The 23906-nt window shown below is 31.7% G+C and overlaps 2 protein-coding genes across 2 annotated transcripts in view; one reads left to right on the top strand and one right to left on the bottom strand.

The window, feature by feature from the left end:
* LOC121114025 (uncharacterized) overlaps positions 1 to 23906 on the bottom strand; it is a 240451-nt gene that overhangs the window by 32211 nt on the left and 184334 nt on the right. The window lies entirely within an intron of this gene.
* Pburs (Partner of Bursicon) lies at positions 5942 to 6700 on the top strand. Its single transcript, XM_040709613.2, has 2 exons — positions 5942 to 6200; positions 6265 to 6700. The coding sequence occupies exons 1-2, from the start codon at positions 6062 to 6064 to the stop codon at positions 6546 to 6548; spliced, it is 423 nt and encodes a 140-aa protein (XP_040565547.1). The 5' UTR covers positions 5942 to 6061; the 3' UTR covers positions 6549 to 6700.

Genomic DNA, 23906 nt, shown 5'->3' with positions numbered 1-23906 from the left:
GAATTAAGAATCCTTTTCACCTTTCCAGAGTTAGGGAAAATTCCTTATACCGACAAGTCCAAGAAAAATCACGAGTCTTTGATGGCATGCCCAAGTCAAGTCCTAAGTCTTGTTCAAAATATAAACTAAAGGTTAAGTCGAATTGCAAGTCTCGAGTTCAAGTTTCCTACTTTTGCTGTTTTTCAATTGAATTCATCTAGTAAAACCGGAGATTCTGGGAAAGAGAGCCTTATGAACAATGATGAAAAAAGATGTCATTTTAAGGGTATTCCAAAAGTTAAGAAATTGAACAAGAAATCCGTTATTTTAATGAATTAAAAAAAAATCTATTAATGTGTATGCATCTACCTTATTTCACTACCTATTATATTCGGAGTCTCTTATGTCTAGAGTAAGAATTTATTCTGCAAATCGTTTATTTACAAAAGTGTCAAACGAGTGAAAAAAAAAAAGATAATTGAAAATGGTATTTCTTAATTTTCTTATATATATAAAAGAATAGAGTGTATAATGTGTAACTACATATTATATAGAGAGAGTTAGAGCCAGCCTATAAAACTCCCCAACATTTAAAATATACAATTCAAACATGACATGAGCTTAAATATTTTTTATTTGAATTAATGAAAATTGAACTTTTTTCTTTCTTCAATTTGAGGAGTCTCATGAGACACTCAATTCTAAATAGAAAAAAAAATAGGTCAACTCATTGAATAGAAAATCCATTCTAAATAATAAAACGATCAACTCAAATCTTCTCGAAAAGAGACGACTCACTCACTACTCGAAATGAGGCATTTGATATTTAATTTCCCAAAGTGCTTTGCCATTAAAATAACTCATAACAACTAAGATAATAGTTTTTTTTGTGCTTCTATTTATTAGTATTAGAGTTTTTTGCTTTAGTCAATTTTACATCTTCATAAAAATCCCGTGTTTTTTTTTTGTAGGCAATATAATTAAATTCCTTCTACTAATTTTTTATTTAATAATCGTTCATTGATATTATTAGTATATATAAATTAAAGAAAAACAACTTTGTCTGTTTCTCTGCATGTATGAATATATGAAAACGAGTCACCTTGTGCACTGTATACAGTAGTGCTTTATGATAACTATATCTTCAGAGATGGAAAAATTGTCTAAATCCTCTTTAGTGTAGGTAAATTTTGGTAAGTTTGATAAGTGACACCTTGTCATAAGTTTGAATTTTCAAAATAAAGATTAATAATTAAAAGAGCATTTATATTATCAAAATATATTTTTTTTAAATGTATTATTAAAGCAAAATTTGCCAAACATTTTAGCCAACACCTAATTACTTTAGGCAGTGCCGGATATTACTATTAGTATACAGAGTGCGACAGGGAAATTTTCCGTGTCAGTATTTTTTTTTTTTTTTGCACTAATTAAGGTTTCAGGCGACATCTCAAGCACTGTTCCAAAATATGTGTTGTTTTTCTTGCACATTGTTATGTTTTGATCTAAATTGGACAACAAATGAGTGAACGGGAATCAAAAAGACAAAGGGGGTTCGGATCTTCTCGATGTAGATGTTGATTAAAAAAACAAATAAAAAACACTGCAGAAACGACAAATTTATAGCAGCATCACCTGAGGAAGTCCAGGGCACCTTCTGAACAAATATCCGACCCAAACAACGTGCCTGGGAGACGGTGCCTCGGATGGAAAGAAAATTGATCCCTTTTTTTTCAAGGCTAGTGAGAAAATCGGGACTGAGGCCTACCATAAGGTCCTGAGCTGGAAAATCTTACCCTGGCTGAAGGCTAACTAACTCTCCTGAGAACAACTATGTGTGGACCCACAACGGTGCTCCTAGCCATACGGCCTTGAAGACACAGAACTTCTGAAAGGAACACTTTGCTGCCTTCTGGGACAAGACCTTCTGGCCCTACTCTAGTCCCGATCTCAATCCCCTAGACTTCAGTGTGTGGAGCATCTTAGAGGACAAGGTTGGAAAGACATCACACAGAAAGTTGCAGGAGGAAAAAAAAAGTTATGCAGCCCTGGATGTTAGTTAAAAAAAGAAATGCAATCGATCAACAAAATATTGGTTCTATCATCGTGGAAAAGACACGGTGTCCTTGTTGTAATCCACACCAGAGGAGACAATGTTCAATTGCAAACTTTTATAACCTTGCACAGGTCCTTTTTTTGGAGAGGCAGGAAGGAAGTGGAAGTGCTTGGAGGTGACTATGAAGCCACATTCCAAAGAAAACGTAGACCTAGTGGTCAATTTTTTACAGACTTTGTTGGACCCAGTGTTTGGCCTCCAACCTTACTGGACGTTTACCTCCTCAAAGTCTTTGTCTGGGGTGCAGTGAGCTACACACCTACAGATCCTCCACCAACAAAATCCGATGTCCAGGATTCTGTATGAATACCGGAATTTGATAAAGGAGACTGTCATCAATACCTGCTACGGTTCATGAGGTGGAGTCAAGACCATTATTGACGCCATTGGGGATTTTATTGAATAAAAATAATTTATTCAGCTTTGCCAGATAGTAACGCTAGTTCTTTAATAAAATACACAAGTCTATATTACTTACATAGAGGGCGCTGTGAATATTCTTCTCTAATTTTTTGAGTTTGCTCATGTCCTTTTGGATTTCATCATTTATTTCAAGTATGATCTGATTATCCTCTTTCAGTTTTAAGGTATACCTTTTAAGAACTTATAATTACACAAAATTAAATATTATTTTCTTAAATCTACTTATATTTAGGCATCCTAGACACCAAATAACCCCTTGTTTTTCCGTTTATTCTGTGCTTTTAGGTAGGTTTGTATCTTAACGGAAAAGTTAGTCATTTTATCGTAAATTGTATTGAGACAACAAAGTTACTGTATTCTTTTATTTATTTTTTGTGTTGCTTTTTCAAAACAAATATAAAAAAATACAAGAAGAAAAGGGGGGGGGGATATATATATTTATAAAACTTAGAATTTGAGTTGATAAAAAGTTTTGTTTGTTAGTTTACTCCTCAAGAACAACGCTATCATCTAATTCTTATGTCTAAATGCTGTAGAATATCTCAGGAATATTTAATTATATATTTATATACAATGTACATATCTAGTATATGAATTTAAAATTTGTCAACATAAATTGTCCTCAAAAATGGGGTAAATATTAATTTATAAGAGGTTTATTTGACCTGCTTAAAAAAACTTCCGATTTTGTTTTCTGAATTAGTTATATTTTTTTGTAGCAAAGTGATATCCCAAAAAAGAGTCTTATGAATATAAATCAATATAAAACAATCTTGAACAAAAATCAAGAAAAAAAATGAAGAATCTAAATTATTATTTATTATATTTGTTATACATTAGCCCTATATTTCAAAGACCTATTTGAGTGAGATACCCAAGAGTTTTATATATAATTGGAAACCTTTATTTCATTTTAAGGACTTATATTTTTTTTTCAAATAAAATCTATGAATTTATAAGTCTTTTATTATGGCGATCAATTGAGGTTATTTTCTGTGCCATTTGCTAGTGAGGAAACGCCATGCTGAATGTTGCTTAAATTAGTTGATATTAGAAGGTGAATCATTCCCAACTTACCAAGGTTAATAGAAATACAAGGTTAGACCATCATGTAATCGGGCTTACTAGAATTTTCAATTTGATGTATCGTAACGACTGCTGGGCAAGAAAGAGAGATTTTGACAAAACACGCAGCCGCTCATAGTCTATGACGTCACTATTGCTATAATTTTCAGTTTAATGTATCGTACCGCCTGTTGGGTAAGAAACACAGATTTTGAGAAAACAAACAACCATTCATACACTATGTCGCCTATTTTTAAAAGAGTGGTGGAAGTCAAACATCAGTCGTACACGCGTTATGCTATAACCTTGTATTTCTAATAATCTTGCCAACTTACCAATATATTTTCGGCCCTTTTTTATTTCTCCTTTTGAAGGAGGATCTGTGCTAGTTAGTTAAAATTGAAGCTAAGTAAGTAACATTATGTGTTCACCTACCAAAAAACAGAAAGATATAATAAAAAACATCGTCTAATGTTACTTCCCTACAATCTCTCTTAATTTTCCATCTCATGTTTCTTAGACTAACGACTACGGTTCGTTAGGTATATAATATATATGTACATAAGTTAATATATATTAGATATATATTTTTCTTTGGAAGGTAACTCTAGTCAAGGTACATAGTATTAAAGATAGAATGTATTAATCCAAAGACAAATAGTTTGATACTTCAAAAAGTAATACAATTACACCTGTAAACCATCTACATATATGGTAAATTAAGACAAACCCAATCTTAAAAAACAATTAAGAAAAGGATAATTGTCCAATTTTACATCGTATAGGGTGCGCAAGTTTATCTTTGCCGCGAAAAGGTTTATTTTTCAAACGCAATTTTCTCTCCAGCCAGTTATCAAATCAAAAAAATAAAACCAAATTCTAAAAGCTTGATGTATTCTGATTTATTTCATTGATTCAAATCACCTCCAGTTTCAATTACAGTCACTATACGGGGTCTTCGCTCTTGATCCCTTGGCAAATCCTTAAAATTTTTTCTTGATCCGCTGATAAGTTCGTCGTGCGTGTTACAGAGGGTTTAGTTGGCTTGTTGTTCATTCGCAACCGACAAAATAAATCCATTGGATTATGACCCAGCGATTTCAGAGGCTAAAAGTCTAGCGAAATGAAGTTGACAAAATTGTCTTGATGTCATTTGATACTTTATTTTCGAGGTGTGGTAGAGAGAAGAGTCCTGCTGCCATACGTAAGGCCTCCCATTGGCAATAGTCAATAAAGGGATTCCCCTTGGTCTGTAGCACGTCTAGATAGGCATCAGTGTTGACTCTGAGGCCTTGAGGGAACACATGAAGAAGCATGACTTGAGTATCGAAGTTGACCTCATCCCACGTTGCTGTTGACTCAAAATTATGACGTCACGTGAGAATGTCCTGTTGAGATGTTCAATTATTTAAAAAAATTTATTATAAATTATCTTTTTTTAAAATAAAGTTGAGGCAATTGATTTTGTAATGTCATTTATAAGTAAATGGATTGAGTAATTTAATATTTTCAAAATTTGTGAAATCATTGTGACCATATAGCCATTAAAACATGGAATTTAATGGCCCAATAAACTATGAAAAGTTGTTTTTATACTCTTATACAGAAAAAATGAAAGTATTTTTAGGATATAGAGGATTAAAGCCATTCGTCAAATTTTTAATGTTTTCCATCAAATAAAAAAAAATGTTTTTAGACTATCACTTAAATTTGACTTCATAGTCATGATGGCCTTTAGTGTATATTATTTTGTTGTAATAAAAAGACAAATTTTTGTGTGTGTGATATCTGATTATATGTAATTGATGAGTCTGGCATTGAAGAAAAAAGTTTTATTCGAAGAAAAATGATATTTTTTTAAATATATTTTGGGAAATAGCTACACTTATGAGTAAATCTATTTTACTTTAACCCCCCTCCTGGCAACTGGGATATTGTACACCCCAGATTTATACAAATGACTCTTATTCCTATGAATCCTCTTTTTGTCGACAATGCTTTTTCGTATACTCTCGAAATATTAAATCAAACTACATAAATTTCTTTATTTATCTTAATGATACTAAAGTTGATATTTATTCGTATATTAAACTATTATAAATCGATATTTAGTGAATATTATTCACTTTTTGCATAAAATGTGTTTCTTTTGATTTATTGCATTCTTCTTCTTCTTTTCAAAGGGAGAACAGAACCATAGAACGGGTGGTACAAAATTAAACTTTAAATACTATATAAATATTCTAGACTTTGCCAAACTCAAAAAATGACCAAATATGAAACATCAAATAAAAGAGAAGTAATTCTAATGAAAGCTACTTAAAACAGTTAACCTCATTTGTTTTCGATCCCATGCAGTGAGTGAGGTTACAAAGGGAAATGTAATGGATTCCGATACACATACTGAGACCTTTCAATTTAGATTATATAAAGATGAATGCCTACTAATGGATCAGAGTCATTTAATTCCTAACAATCATGGTGAACACTCCTACTTTGTCTAAATCCTCTGTCCTTTACATTTCATTCCTCCTTCTTTTGGTGGGCGAATCCCTCTGCTATAGGAAGCTAGAGTCTGCCTGTGAGACTCTTCCATCGGATATCCACATTGTCAAAGGTAAGGGAGACTTTATATACATATAGGGAGACTGATGAGTAATGAAACTATCCCTCATTTCCAGAGGAATTTGACCAAATATCTAATCTGGTTCGTACATGTGAGGCCAATGTTGCGGTGAATAAATGCGAGGGCGCCTGTGTATCCAGCATCAAACCCTCAGCGCTCTCTAAAAGTGGATTTACAAAGGATTGTAATTGTTGTAAGGAGTCTGGCTACCGACAGCGTAGTATTGAATTGAATAACTGCTTCGATCCTAATGGAGTCCGCCTGGGTGGGACTCAAGGGCAGATGTCTGTGAGCATTAATGAGCCGATGAACTGCAAATGCAATGCTTGTGGTGTATAGGGAAACTTTAGTAGAAATTGATCACGATAGCCCAAATTATTATTTTAATATGTTTGTTTTCTGTTTGTCTTTATGCATTGGATACTGAATTCTAAATTGTTGCTTGTATCGAAGAAGAGAGCTAAAAAATAATAAATTAAATTTGAAAATAATTGATGTCTAGATGTTGAATTATTATTAAAAAAATATTTTTATGGATTTCCCCGATTTTTTTAATAAATTTCGCCTTTATTAAAATATTTCTGCTAGTATAAATACTTATTTTTCTTTTTTCTTGAGGGAAAAGCTTTCTTAATCCATTGTGATAAGAAATAAGTTTTAATAAAGCATAATCCATTCTACACATGATATATATTTGTGTATAAAGAATGAAGAACAAAAAAATATACTGAGAAGAAACAAAAGAACTTTAAGACTAGGCAACCAATGATAAATATAGCCTGATTGACGGACAGTGGTTGAAATGGGAAGTAATCAACAATCATACATATGTGGAATCCATTGTTTTATGTAGAATCTATAGTTCCACGTCATCTTTGATGTTTGTTTTTCAAATCCTTACAAAAGGGGAATTATATAAATTAATGACTTTTGAGTCACTCCCTTATGAATAGTGATGAAAATTCCATGTTATTTTGGGTGTGTTAAAAATAATACAACATTTTTGGCATGACAATTGGAAGAATATTTTGAAGGAGATCAGCTTAGTTGTCATGATGTTTTTATTCGATCAGCCACAGTCAGCTGTAACAGGGAAGGAGAGTGAGAAGGAAATAAACAAGGCTATTGGCAAGAATAAACAAGGCCATTGGCAAGAATAAACTCCAATGCCGATCCACTTTACAACTCAGAGTCCAAAAATGACATGCAATTATAACTCCAGAGTAAATCGTCAGGGTTTCTCTCCATCTATTATGGTCACACATAAATGTTAAATCAGGTTTTAATATATTTGAATAGAAATGAAAGTTTAATCCTCAGGGGTGAATAATAATGACAACAGCTGAGGAATGGAAAATTCATTCTTCAGATTACCAACTCCATAAAAGGGCAAGCTAGAAAATACACCTGATTTTCATTACTACTTTTGCAAATCCTTGGTTCACAAACTTTTGTACACACGCATTTTTTAGTGGGACATGAACACTGGTCTGGGGGAGGAGGACGAGTTTAAAAAACAACGGGGTCATCCAAAAAAGATGTTTTTTATAAAAAAGATCAATCAATGTTCTGCATAAAATTCTATAAAAATTGTAATTTTTTTAATATAATATTTAGTACTTTGAGATTTTGATTTTCTCAAGTGGTTCATATTGTAAAATGTTTGAGAACTGCTGTTCTAGGATAGGTTATAGTAATGTGCAACTAGAAAAACCCTTCAATTGATACTTGGGTTTGGCTTCCATATTTAAAAGGCGAGTATTTACTCGTCAAAACTGGGATTCCCCATTTATCTTTTTCGAAATTTAGAATTTATGTTTTTTTTACAGGGAACACTTCTGATAAGTTTTTTGATGGCTGGTTAATCTGTACTCTTAGGCCACGCCCCCACAGCAACATTTAAAAAATGATGCAGTATTCATTGTATTCGGATTCAAAAGGTTTTTCGCCAATACGAGTAAGAAAATTGCTGAATCCAAGCCACGTGAAGAATGTTGATGTCTAGAAAGGTTTATAAAAAAAAATTCTTCTTTTTATGATTGAATATGTAAAAAATAAATATTTATAATTTAAAAACTTGTATTTTTCTACGTATAATTATTATAATATCATAAAAATAAACTTCAGTGCCCCTAAAAATAGTTTGGGCATAGAAAAACTATAGTCAAATATTGATGTGTTGATTATTTTAACTGCTGAATTAAGCTTATGCCCATGATTCAAATTAGCTATGCTAAGTTTTGAGGTACTTTCTAAAATATAAAATATGAAAAAAAAAAAGAAGAAGAAATTACAGGTGTTCAATAACTCCTTTGAAATTTTTTTGTTAGCAGACAAAAAGTGTTAGGATGAGTATAGCGTGTAATTATCTTCACAGTGGAAGTTGAACGGCGGCTATATTTTATCAACTTTTTCTTTTTTTGCTAGTCATCAGGAGTACTGTGAAAGTTACAGATTGTATTATGATAAGGTTATATATGGTCACAGTAAGATGCCATTAAATTTTGAGAGGTCAAAGTAACACAAAACATTAATTCAACATGCACAATCGACCGTAACTTTAGAACATATTCAGGTACTGAATTCAAATTGGTGTCATTATGTAGGCTTAAAAAAAGATGCTTCGTATAACAAAACCTCCAAGTTGGGCAGATTGTCCATAGGCGGGAATCTGCGCTCTACTGAGTGCCCATTTTGTTTCTTGCGTGATTCTCGAAAATACTCGAGCTTCAAAATTCAGCTCGCGGTACATCCCTAGTATATTATATAATTGATTATTCCAAGAGTCCACGGTTTATTTCTTCGTTCATACATATACCTACATCATTTAAATGGACAACATTCAAGAAATGGATCAATTAATAGTTAATAGTTTGGAATAAAACGTTAATTGATGTAAATTGATATAGTTATGAGAGGAGTACACATTTCAACTTGTACAAAATCAGAATTCTGTAGCTACATATAAAAATGTACTTTTGACCATAACAGAAAGAACACTTTACTTATGAATTGACATACTCAAGATATTATCCTTTTGTTTAGAATTATATGAAGGGTTATTATGAATGCTATAATTGTACACACATATTTATGCATATAATTTGTACTTACTACATTATATGCACTATGCATAGCTCATACATGCATGAAAACACCTCCATAATGGAATATGTAATGTTATGAGAAATGACATGATATCATTAGACCCTCAATTATTATCATTATCCTTCTATCTGTCCCTCATACTTCTACGTGAGTTGCTTAAGTAAATATGAACAATCATATAATTACATTCCGGCAATCGATACCCACTTTCAGGGGGAGGAACTATGTAAATACATATGTATATATGTCAGAGACGTAGAAAGTCCCTATTGTGAAAATGAAAGATGAGAACCAGAGTACATAATTGGAAACCAAGTACTTAAATATTTTTGTAGAGTCTAGTTAGAGTCCTCATTCCGTGTCCCATATTATATATTTGCTAATTTGAGTACCAAGACGTGGCTTGAGTTCAATATGTAATAGTCAATTGAGTCAAAATTGTTGATTAGCATTTCCTTTTATAATATTTATACCTATTTGGAACTGAGTGGCTATCTTGCAGAAGCATGACTTAATTACGAAAAGCGTGATTTTTATGGAATCAAGAAAAGACAGCTCACAACCAATTTATAATAATTTTAAATACTATATTTAGCTGCATTTGTTATTCAATATGTACTCTTTCACAAGGAATAGCAGCCTCGACACGCCGACGAACAGATTGGAAGATTTTGACGATGAAGGCCGTGTCCATAGCATATTGTCATGATGGCAGGTCGGAGGAATCCAAATTTAAATAAGACAAACATTATTTAGAAGATGCCCAATTTGCAAAGTGCAAGAAGTTGAGGTCAGAAGTCAACCTTATTGATGCCGTAAAATTTTTGGTTTTTCTTGGCTGTATGGTGTTGCTGCTCCGATATTTTACACCTAGAGATATGCATTAAAAACCAAACTTGTTTATTTTTGTTTCAGCTATCGTTTCGTTGGGTAATTCTACTTTATATTTAGAAATAATATAGATTTTTTTTAAAGTACAATGCTACTGAAAGTTTTAATATGATTGAGAGAGTGTTTGCTAGGAAATTGTCTCAAATCTTCAAAAGAAGGACTCTACTCCATGTATATATCTCTGATATTGAACATACAAAAGGATGCCTCTATAATATATTGTTACCGTGTTTAATCGAATAATGAATAATAGGAGGACTAACCAACATTATTAGTGTATATAAAGTTAACTAGGTAACCAACTGATCCGATCCGATTTGATCAACTAAAATCAGGTGTAGCGAGGGGGAGAGATTACCTAGAATTACTCCTATGTCGATGTCCATTCTACTTTGAGTTCAAAAAGGACTTACATTTATAACTTTGCAACAAATCTTCAGGGTTACACTCCGTTTTTTTATGATTAAGCAGCACGAATGTTCAATCAGGTTTGGAATATAATTGAATCCATTTAGGAAAAGATGTTTACTACTCAGGAATTAAATAATAATGACAACTGCTAAGGAAAAGAAAAATCCTTCATCAGACGACCAATTCCAAAAAAAACAAAACAAAACAAAAAACCTTAAAAACAAACCGGATTTACATAATTGTCAATGAGCCTTGGAGTATAATTGAATGTAGTAGAAAAGAATGTTCACTACTCTTGAGTTAAAAAATAATGACTACGGTTTTAGTAAAAGAAAGAACCCTCTTCAGTTTGCAAACTCTGAAAGTGGGCATCCTAAAAAATACAGTCGATTATCATCCCTGAGCATCACCATGTTATCTTACTCTCATTAAAATTTCTAATGTCTTCGGTTATCAGCTGCCCATGCTTTCGCTCCTTTATCCCTAAGCAGTCTACTAAACGTTGATTAATTGAATTCCAATTATCTCTTGTCATGGTGTGAACAATTCACAGCAATTATTGAGTGATGATTTCATAGATGGAAAGAATTGACAAACTACTAATTGATTTTGGGTATTTTTTTTATGTTTCTTTTTGAAGTGAAAGTTACGATGTACAATAAATTTAATGTCGCGTGATAAATAAAGAGAAGAGGACTTCCATATTGTACGTTATATAACATCCTCATATAGCTGCGTAGATACGGACCATAGCAATGCCATTTTAGCTCTTTCAAGTTACCTTAGTTTTATCCAGTCAGAGTGCCTTCATATATCATTCTCTTTAAAATGCATGGGATTTGACAGAATTATAATTTGTCAAAAAAATAAATAAATAATAATGACAAAAACTTAGGAATTACTAACTAAAAAGAAAACAAAAAACAAACAAAAAAAAACGAGCAAGGTAAAAAATACACCCGATTTTCATGGCTATATATAATTGTGTCAGAGAGACAATCAATTTTCTACATACGAGTATGTATATCCCATAATTGTATTAGATATTTTAATAGCATATAGTAAACTGAATTTGTATTCTTTCAATTCCCCGTATAATTATTCAACAACTTTACAATATTCACCAACTAACTAACTTTGAATTAAAGTCCCTTTTCCCGAAAAAACACAATATAAAAGAAAAGAGTTGTATTTGATATCTAAATATGATTTTTTTTCTCCATAGTTTTTATTTTTCTGAGTAAAGATGGATAAACTTTAATGGTATAAGTAATGAACCAAAGCAAATGCCTTTTACATATCTTGCTTTACTTATATATATATATATATATGCTCACTCTATCCCTCGCTTTTTAAAGAGACCATCTATGAATAAGCAAAATTATATATATATATATATATAAATAAATAAAAAATGAATCTTTAATGGGTATCTTTTTTGCAGTGTCTTTTCCAGAGTCCAAGGATTATAATGTCCTTGCCCACATCAATAACAGTAATACAAATAATAAGTACATATTATAATTATGAGTTTATTCAAATGAGTTCTTTAATCCAATAAACCAATCATAATTATTATATTTTATTGTCCTCTGCAACAGTGAACAAAGTCATGAGTCTATGTTGAACATCTCAAATCGCTTGCCCTAATTTATCAAACTGTAAAATACTCTAGTCCAACATTTCTCAAAGTGGGCGCAGAGTAGTGTGCACCTGACCGCGTCAGAAGCACCGTCAAAAAACGTATTTTGACATCTAAAACATGTGCCATATCATCTAAGACGGTCTTTTGAAAAAGATGACACTAATCGTATGTATCGAGGTTATGCTTAGTTAGCAGCATCTTTTGAAAGAGCATACACCAGCTTTCAGGTAATCGGCCTATTTCTTTCTCTTTGGTATTCGTTTGAATTAAGGAACCGGCCGGAAAGGTTATGGTCACTATCTTTTGGATTCACAAGGAATAATCCTTATCATCTATCTGGAAAGGGGTAAAACTATTAACGGTGCGTATTAGTAATTGTTATTGGACAGGTTGAAAAACGAGTTGCAAGAAAAACGCCCACTATTGGCCCATAAAAGAGTCCTATAGTTTCACAACAATGCACCAGCTCACACCTCAGCTATTGTGGTCGCAAAAATTAATGGAAATAGGGTTCTAACTCGATATGCCCACAGCACTAGCAATCTCACACACCTTCACTCTTCAGTTGTCCATCACCATATCATGGTTTTTATCAATGATTTCTGGGGTAGTAATCGCAACAGGGCGTCCAAAACGTTAAGCTTCATTTGTGCCAATATGGCCTCTCATAATGCTTATTAAACTTCTTTTTAGTGTACTTTTTTTGGGCTACTTCAACTTTTAGGAATTTTGGGACTCTGATTTCTGATAAAAACTCCATGAAACTATCTGGGAGACAAAGGCCTCCTCTTTTCGTGAAGGAGTTGGGAAACAGCTCCGTTGAGGTAGTTTGTTTTTTCTCACATGAAATCTGCAAGGACATCCCATGAAACCTTCAATCATATGTGAAAATATATATTTTTTCCAAAATTTCAATATGAGAGAGAAACAACCTAGGACCTCATATACGAGGGTAGTTGGAAAAGTCCGTAAAAAGTCCAGGAAATGGCACTACTGGCTCGTATTGAGGTTATGTTGAGTAAGGAACATCTCTTGGAAGAATACACACCAACTTTCACCCATATCACTTTATAATACTTTATGTAAGGCCGCTCTGACTGTGTTTATTCAAATTTGTTTGTTTGTGTTCTTTTTTCCTCTTTTGATCTAATAGTACAAATTTTTAGTATTCAACAGGAAATAATTCGATTTCTTTATATGAGCTTAAAACACAAAAAGTGATATAAATAAACAAACTCAATAATCTTTTAAAAACTTTTTTTTATATTAAGTTTTAAAGCTTTTACAAAAAGGTTTCTTAAATATCTTTGTCTGAGGTTTTGTCCACTTTATATCTACCGGGTGTAGGAAAAGTAATGATACCTTCTAAAAATACAGTTTTGAATAAGACCCCACCCCCTAAATCTTAAAGTTCCAATTATTTTTTAATAGCTTAGATCCTGAAACATTTGATTGATGTACATGTTCTAAACAAAAACTCATTATAAGTCGCGATGGAGGCAAGAAAAGCCATGATAAGAAATTTAATCCACTCCGGGAGGCCCCCTCGGACATGACAAATGCCTGAAATGTCAGCAAGGCCACAATCTGTTGGGTTAGAAATCACTTTGCTGATGGGACAACTTAAAGGACAAACCCAAGAGATGAAGACCCACCAAACTGAAGCCTGAAGACATCATGGAGGCATGTAAGGTCAACCCAACGATGAAGCTGTCAGAGTAAGCCAAGAAGAAGAAGGTGCATAGGTCTACCGCGGGCAAGGCCATCCACAAGGCTGGAGGAAGGTTGATTACAAGAATTGAGAGCCCACTCATGTCCCAATGTCAAAAAGAACCACGTCTTCAGCGATGTCAACAACTTTTGAATGATCTGAAGCACAACAACAACTGGGTCATTTTTTTCTCTGATGTAAGACGACCCCGTCACCAAAAAGCAAAATGATGGGTTGTTACCCTGTGGCAAGGTTGACAACAGCATCAGAACAGTCACCAAGACCAAACATACGGCCTCTGTAATGATGTTGGGGGTTGTGGCATCAACTGGAGAAAATATGCTTTCAATTGGGTTTCCTGTTGAAAACAGGTTACCAGTGGCCGACTATTTGATGGTGTTGAAGTAAAATATGGTCTCATGGATCACCAAGACCATAAAGAAGTCCAACAAGGTAACGTACGTATTTCAGCAGTACGGGGCTACGGCCCATACTGCTAATATTGTACAAGATTGGATGGGTAGCAACGTGAACTTCTGGTCCAAGAGCCTTTAGTCTCCTCAGAACCCGGATTTGAATCCACTGGTTTACTCCATTTGGAGGCAAATTGAGAAGAAGGCATGCAAAGTCCAACTCCCGAATATTGATGCCCTGAAGACCTATGTTAACCAGCAGTAGAGGATAATGAAAAAGGACTACGTTTCCAACGTGTGCAAGGGGTTCCGGCTAATTATGGCCAGACTCATAATTACTGTGCATTGTTATAGTGAAAAATAATATAAAATAAGATTTTCTATGAACAACATCATTCTGATGAATTATGAGTGCTTTATTGACTACTTAGAGGCAGATCTCATTACTTTTCTACACCCGGTATTCAAATTACTTGACGTAAGCGAAAATATAGTGCGTCAACATACAAACACTCATAAAAAAAAATCAAGAAAAGGAAAAAAAAATCCAAATTTAGATTTTCATTTCATTTATTCATACAGCCCAATAATTCATAAACACTTTTGAGTCATTTAAAGCCTCTTTTTTCAAATTTATGGGGTAAGTTAATATACTCCAGAATGTTAATTATAGTTTACATTCTTTATTTAATTTCTGAGTATCATATTGATCCCGATAGTGTCCTTTCAAATAAAATTTATAATCCATCATATCTATAAATATTGTGACAATTAATTTTGCTAGTTTAAGTGCAATTTGCGAGAATCGATACTTTTAACTTGATCATTACTCTCAAGGGATGTTCGAGTTCGGATTCCGAATTCCACGAGGGACGACGGGAGGAAAGTTCATCCTAGGAAAATTACAAGACTTCATAAGTGAGTTTAGTGGACTTTATTCACCTGGGAATGAGATACTAGGATCGAAACAATAAAACAATCCATTCACAATGAATAGATAATTTTAAATGAGATCACTTAAAAAATACAAAATGGAATAAAAAATTACTTAATCCTACTTATAATTGGGTAATTGTTTTAAGGGTAAAAAATGACAGATCGATTTTTTTACCAAATTACAATTATTCCAAATATTTCAGAATTCAGATGTCTGAGAGAAAAATTGATATCCCTTTTGGATTCTACCCTCAAATCATTGATTTCAAACCGAAAATTAAAATGGTTACCCTGACAATTTGAAGAATGCTTTGGAGTTAAGCAGCTCATATGCATGAGGTAGATTAGATTAGCTTCGAGCGGCAATACCATAAAATGTATTAAAGATATGTTATTTCATCGTTATACATAAGTCTAATCAAGATGTATTGGAAATTTGTCCATTATATTTAGTAAAAATATCAACTTTGAGCGCCAAAAATGGCGTCTTCTTTAAATATATCAATTTCAGAACATCATTGCTTTATATACATTGCAACGGAACATATATAATTAAAAATACTCAACCTCTCCATACAAGACATCAATAAATACAAAACCAGGGGACGGATTAGGGATTTTTGGCTTTTTACTAGAAAATTTAATATTATAAATATATTTCAATTTTTTAAATTTTTTCATAAAAAAATTAAATTAAATATATGAACTATTTTTCCAAAAATTATAATTTTTTTAAATTTTTCCAAAAAAAAATTATTTTTGAAATTTTTCAACAAAAATTTTAATTTGTGAGAATAAGTATTTGTGAATAACTGTTATTTTTGAATTTTTTTTCGAAAAAGTTAAATATTTGAGACTAAATTTTCGATTTTTTTCCCAAATACTTGAATTTTTATGAATTTTGTAAAAATTGTGACAAAAATTTTATTTTTGAAATTTTTGAAAAATTTAAAAAAAAAAAAAAACAAAAAAAGCAATAACAACAAAATAACGATATATATATAGATTTATAATCTTGCGGACGTCCCTGAAAATGTATAAAATCTGGCTTTAGCATTATTCATTTGGTTTTTATATATTAAAATGGGGGTCCTTTTTCCATCAATGTCATAATAAATTGTACATTTCGATCTTTATGTATTTGCATATAATATGTATGTACACTCATAAATGTATGCTTTTGCGAATAGAAAACAAAGCTAATACTAATATTAGTATGTCAGAGAGAAACAATGTTATGAATAATTATTATTATTTTCCGTTCTCCCCTCGTATGAGGATGGAAATGAGGAGAGGATGATGATTGAATAGGAATGATAATTTTTTAATTAAAATATTCTTGCTAACTCATTGCTCTTCCCCCTTTCTCTATCTATGAATGTTATTTATTTATTCAACTACCGCGCATGGTTTTGACAAATTATAATTATGATTCTGTCAAATCCCATCATGCATTTTTAAGGATACCACATTTGAAGGCGCTCTAAGTGACTCCTATGCTATTGGTATAAGATGAAGTTATGTAACGTAACATAGGGGAATAGTCTTTTTATCTTTGACGCAACGATATATTTATTGTATCTCGCAATCTGTCATACAAAAGGAAACAAAAATATGGCCCAAAACCAATTAGTATGAATAAACTAAGAAGTTATTGGATAATAATTGCTGGGAATTGTTCAAGATATGACAAGAGATAATTGGAATTCAATCAATCAACGTTTAGTTGACTGATAAGGGGTAAAGAAGCTAAAGAATGGCTAACAAATAACAAAATAACGATTACATTTTTATGTCAGTCTAGCTAAATGGTGACATTTCTACGCTCGCGTTTTTTTTTCGAGACCATCTAGCCTTAGTTACAAAAGTTCCAATTTTGTATTTGCGACCATTCAAAAGACAAAAAGCTACAATTTAATTTTAGTGTTGTTTTGGTGTGTTAGCAAAACGACAGAGTGTGTGCAATTTACTCGGCGCAACAGGTGATCTCCAACAAGAAGATCTTCACAGTGGACCCTGTTCTCACCTGATTGTCGATGTTCTCACGGAAGTGAAACCGGATTTTATGAGCTGTTCTTCTGTTCATCCCCGTATTGAAGCCATCATTAAGAAAGAGGGTTGCACATTGAATAAAAAGTGTTGAAAATTGTTGTAATACTAACTTTTGCTCAAAAATTTCCCATAAAAATGGCACAAATTATAAATATGTAGAAGTGGAAAAGGCTTTTAATTTTTGAAACTTCAGCTTGTACATCTTATTTTTTACTCGCTAAATGACTCTTCAACTGAATCAATAATATTTTTTAAAGACTTTTACATGACAAATAACAAGATTTCTTGAAAAGTAACATATGATTCACTCAGATGAGTCAAACTGTATAACTCATTGAATACTCAAATTGTATATCATGGTCACATAATGTAATGCTCTATGTAATTCCCTTAATGAACCACCATCATTTTAGATTGAAGGAAGGAAGAGTTGATGTTATATAAATACCCCAGTGTTTATGTACATAATATGTGCATCGAGATAATCTTAGCTTTACAAATAGACTGATGTGACCCGTCAACACAAAAAAAACTGCAATCAATGAATATTGTGAAATTCTAATTTAAGACAAAATCTTGGATAAAATAGGGAACAAGGCTTAAATCAGAGGGAAGAGGATGCGTGTAGTCACTTACCGAAATCCCATAGCTTTCTCCCTCCCCCCTCCCCCCTTTACATCAATGTACTACTCGTAAGGACACCATAGAATGATAATCTCTTCCTTTCTTGTCCAATAAAACTTCATTAAGGCTCTTAAAATATATTTTATTGCTTATATACATTGTACATATCTATAATATTATTATCTGTATGTTACAATAACAGATAAATGAAGAAAGAGAGAGAGATTAAATATATATACTTACTTTTTAAGAGCTGATTTGTAGTGATTTTGCTTTATCTATTTTCGACGACTAAAGTCACTTTTACGATCCTTTTAAATATCTATAAAATATTTACATATTTTATATCTATGTACCTAAATAAATCTATGTATGCATGTAATACATCTTATTTGTGTTTTTGTTTTTAGATAGACATACAAAAAATTTAAGCAATCTTCTGTATATATTGTAAAGTACAGGGTTGTATCGGTATAAACACATAAAATCGATTCCATAAGGCCCCTAAGGTCCGCAGGAGTTTACCACACGTCTCCGAATTGACTAAATTTTTAAATAGATGAATATGTATTTTTTAGCACACCCGGTTTTTTTTTTCAAATTAGTAATATGAAGAATGGATTTTCTTTTCTTAAGCTGTTGTGATTATTTATAGAACTCCTGCAAAGTGAACTTCTTTTTTTACACATTCAATCCACATTCAGTTCCAAACCTGATTAACATTCTTGAGTGTACCCAACCACATGATTTGTGTCACTAAGGGAGACAAAACGTTAGGTATGAAAATTTTTGATCAATTGCTTTTTTATTTTCATCTACAGTTAGCAAAATTAAATTACATTTTAGATTTAATATGCTTATATAAATCTAAACAGTCTTTTCATTTGGCACCAGCATAGTTGAGGTTGCCCATTATCAGAGTTAAACAACCAAGTTTTACAGGAATACAAACGCTTATTTTTACTTATATTAAGGTAAATGGTGAACTTTTGGCTGACAAAATAGGACCAACGAGTAAAAGGACTTAAATATTACTGTCTATAAACTTTTTGTCCCAGTATTGTCTAGTTTTATTATATATATGACCCTAAAATGTATTGGAAATATGTTATAACATCGTTTTACAATCTTATTTCCATATTTTAGAGACAATTTAGCTATTACAATGGAAAACATAAGATACTTTTCTTTAATTATCTTACTTTTCTGCCCCTAATCATTCAAAAAAGTAATTAATTATATGAAATTTAGACATTTCATGGCGATTTTCAATAAATATTGCTTTGATTTAAAATGAAATATAGCTGTTTATCATTGGCGTACAGTAAGTAGTATTTAATATAGGTATTAAGTCTTTTTGAAGCAAACTTGGCGTAGTTTAATAGAGATTAATTGGAAATTTATATATTTTATAATAAATATCAACTTTTGACCCCCTAAAGATAGCGTCTCCTTCAATTATGATGCAATTTATGACGTGATGTCCGAGACTAGAAGTTATTTACGATTACTGTCATCTTCATGTTGAGGTGGAAGAATTTTCAGACCTCCCTCGTATGTAAATTGCATGTGGCTATATATCTATGTAGGGAATAAATTTAGTTTATCTTAATCTATTTTGAAATCGATTCGACATCATTTATAACGTATTTTTTTTACTGTATTATAATTTAATGAAAACATTTCAATGTTAAGAGATCCCACTTTCATCTTTTACATTTATCAAAGAACAACAAATTGGTGTTTTCACCTAAGTAACCGAAAGTATCATTTGAAATTCTGTGTATTTTCTAGCGTGACATTATATGTTCAATATTTTTTTTTGTGTTGATGCAATAAATAGGTAAACTAATAAAAAAAACATTTTTTACGAGGTGAGGTTATTTCAAGGCCTGCTTAATCCTTCCTAATGTGTATCTTTGAAGTTACTTGTAAAGTTGAATAAGAACTCTCACATACCTAAAATATAACAAAGAAAAAAAATTAATTTTATAATAACATTATGCATTAAATTGCTTTAAAAGTGGGGGGAAACCTAATAGATTCTTATATATATAGGAACAAGGGTTTTAATATAGATTACTACATTTATCGTGCGTGTACACGAATACGTGTATTTATAAATACAAGATTGAAATCTGAAACCTTCATTGAAATCTGAACACATACTAATACAATAATTGATGAAGGTTGATTGTTTGAAATTAATTCATATTTCGGTATATTAAAGCAATTAGTTACAAAAACAAAACAAATCTGAGCTCTCAAGCTTACATACAAGTCAAGAAAATGATACTTGAACGTGATCATCGAATTTCCATTTATGCACTCCAAGCAGTTGTGTGTCTCCTGGACCACCGTTTATGCTGTCAGATTTGAATGGACCACTCGGTATAACAACGAACCTTCTTGCTTTTGATCTATCTATTTTAAATTAACATAAAATGGTGTTTTTTTATGATTTATTTAAAAAGGAAAAACTTTTTAACAGATACAATCATTGAAAATATATTTCACTCAATGTAGCCTCGGTTGGCCCCAATAACAGCCTCAAATCGATACCTGAACTGCATGCAGGCCCTGGAAACTAAAACTTTATATAAATTATAGTATAAGAGGACGATGGAGTCGTTCAGTGACTTCATTGGGGGTATGAGGACCTCCGTTGACCTTTGACTCAAGGTAACTCCAGACAAAATAATCCATTAGATTCAGGGCGGTGGAGCTAAGAAGCCGAAGATCCTTGGACAACCCGTCAAAACAGTACTCCTGGAGGCAATTTTGAATCGTTTTGACTCACCAGGGCCTTCCTCAACTCTGCAGTCCTCTTCTGTCATGTTTGAGATCCCACCATTGGAAAAATCTAGATAGCTATCACCAAAATCATCTCAACAAGACATCTGCGTTCTACAATTGAAAATGTAAAAGGCTTGAAATCTTTTTTGTTGACTCCATGGTCCTGTTTTGGTTACTAAGTGAAACGTTTATATGTATATTTCACAAAAAAAAACACAGCAAAACATTGTGACATTTCATAATCATATATGTCAGAAAAATCCGTAAATCTGAAGCACCGGATTTATTTGTTACACCTTGAATATTAAACCTTATTAGGGGATTAACGGAAATATCTGGGAGAGTAACTCTTCTCCCGATGTCGTCTATCCATCGATATATATATGGGTATTTCCACGAGAAATTTGCACTAGAAAACGGATTTGACTAAAATTTGGTAAGTGGAATTTTGACAGTAGACTAGATTAGAAATGGAATGTTGGATCTTTAGCTCAATCAATCTCTGAGTTCTGAGGTCTTAAAGATGAGGAAGTGAGCATTTTGAAGACATTTATTAATTGGAATATCTCGTAAACAAAAACAATGATAAAAAATATGAAATATATTCGGAAAACTGTCCAGTAAGGTGAACTATAAGGTTTTTACCTCATTTTTAAGGAAATAAACAAAAAATATCTGAGTCCAATCCAGGGCCGTCCAATAACAGGAACTTCCACAGGGGGAGGGCTACAGGGGGTGTAGACCCCCCCGCCGAAAAAAATAAGAAATTTTGTATTCTTACTAGAAAATTTTAAAGAATTCTTAAATTATCATTTTTTTCAAAAAATTAATTTTCTCTAAATAACTATAGATTATTGAAATTTTTCTCCGAAAAATTTTTATATTTGAAGTTGTTTTACAGAAAATTTTATATTCCAAATTTAATTTGAGAAAGTTTTTTCTAAAAATTCATTTTTTTGGGAACAACTCTTGATTTATGAAAAAAAATTCAAAAAATGAATATTTAAAATTTTTTTTATCAGAAAAATTAAATTTTTCAAATTTTTTTCCAAAAAATTTTAATTTTTAATTTTTTTTTTCCAAAAAATTCCAAACACCAAGACCCCACCCAAAAAAAATGTAATCCTGCGGACACTTATGAATAAGGACTTTAAATTATCACACCGCAACAAATCCTGAGGGTTACTCCCTCATTCTTTTATTTTCACATGCCAATATTCAATACAGTTTCGTATATACTAATGATAACTTATATATTGTAGAAAAGAAGGTTCACTCCTTAGGAATTAAAAAATAATGACGTCACTTTCGGAAGAGAGCCTTTACTCTTCACTTTGCTAACTCCATAAATACAGTGTAACGCAAAATGAATCCAATTTCCATCACTAATAATTAACGTGGTTAACAAATTTATATTTTGGTGGAGTTTTCTATCCAAACATTATACATTTAAGATCACAGAACTTTTCATTTTGAAACATGGAGAAATAGACGAGGTTTATATATACATAATTAGATATAAAGTTCAATACATTGCCACTTCCCAAATAATTCAGGACCTTACACATATGATATTGTAGAGACAGGACATTTTTTTGTAACTTTCAACAAAACCTTTCTATTACGAAAGGAAGTGTATAATTAATTAAATTATACTTCTTTTTATTCTTAATATATATTTTTTGATTATAGATGAGACGACTACGAACTTCTACTGACATAATTATTCGACAGTATAATTTAAAATACTTCGACCTATTTTCTTCATACGAGTACCTAACTAATTCATATCGGTTTTATATATTTATTTATAAGAAATAACTCATTTCGTGGAAATATAATAGAATTTAAAGTTTCTAAAGAAACTTTACAAATTGTAGCAGCTGGTACATGTATCTATATCCTTCTATCTGTCTATATATCCTCCTTCAATACCCTATCAATTATTAAGTTTTTTTTTTTCTTCCTTATTGAATTTTTTTTTTTTTTTAAAAGGTCATAAGATATATCTTATAATACAAAAAAATCCCCCTTATTGTAAAAAAAAATAATAATAACTAATAGTTTTGTATACTTTTTTTTACTTTTTCAAGAGCCCCATACAAAAAAAAATGTTGTGAAAGAGTTAGTCAGACTTATATTTATTAAATGATTTATAAAGATTTATATTTCATTATTTTTTATTAAAATAAAAATAAAAGTTTTTTTACCAACTTTTTATTATTATTACGTTTTCATTATGTTGTTTTTTTAAATTTTTTCTAAGCCCTTAGTTTATGTCAAATATCTAATGTTAACTAATAATAAAGTAACTTTTTGTGTCTGGGGAAGGAAATGTTTTTTGTCGGGTTTAATATTCTCTTTTTTGTGTAGATCATTTAACAAGTAAAAAAGAAAAAAAAAAAAAGAGAGGTGGGTTGGGGGGGGGCAGCCCCCCTCACCCATAAGGAGGAAGGAATAGACTCATTCGTCTTCATTTTCCCTCCCTCTAATACCTATTTTATGTAAAATATCCTCAAATTTAATCTAATTAGTTGTATTATGGAGTTTTTTAAAGAATAGATACATTAGACTGTTGGGACGAGTAAAACAGATTATTTGTTCCTGTACAAATTAAACGCTGTATTTATGTAGGGCGGTGAATAATATCTAAGGTTTATTGGGGGAAGAATGAACGAAATTATTCGTTGTAGGGTGAATCACAACCTTCCACAGCAACGTTTGGTAACTTGTTACGAACTAATTACATACATTAGCTATCAGAACTGGTATTTCCTAATGTATTTCGGAGTTTTGAACATACTTGGTCAAGGAATGTTCTATAAAGAGAAACACTCACTCTATTTTTCCCCCTCTTCTTTTTCGACCAACTAAAGGCTATTTTTTCTATTATGAAAGGAAAAATGAAAACAATCTTGTAATGAATGTATTAAGCAATTAAAATAACTTGCAATAGCATTTAAAAAGGGGTTTATCACCTTCGCTTTTATTTACAAGGTTTTATTACGTAACCAAACAACAGCTGAAATAAAAATAAACAAGTTTTGTGTTTATACCATATCTCTAAGTATAGAAATGTCAGAGCAACAACAAAAAATACAACGCGTGGC

Source organism: Lepeophtheirus salmonis, chromosome 3 (genome assembly GCF_016086655.4).
Source record: "Lepeophtheirus salmonis chromosome 3, UVic_Lsal_1.4, whole genome shotgun sequence".
NCBI lineage: Eukaryota > Metazoa > Arthropoda > Copepoda > Siphonostomatoida > Caligidae > Lepeophtheirus > Lepeophtheirus salmonis.
This window is presented reverse-complemented; position numbering and strand designations above follow the sequence as displayed.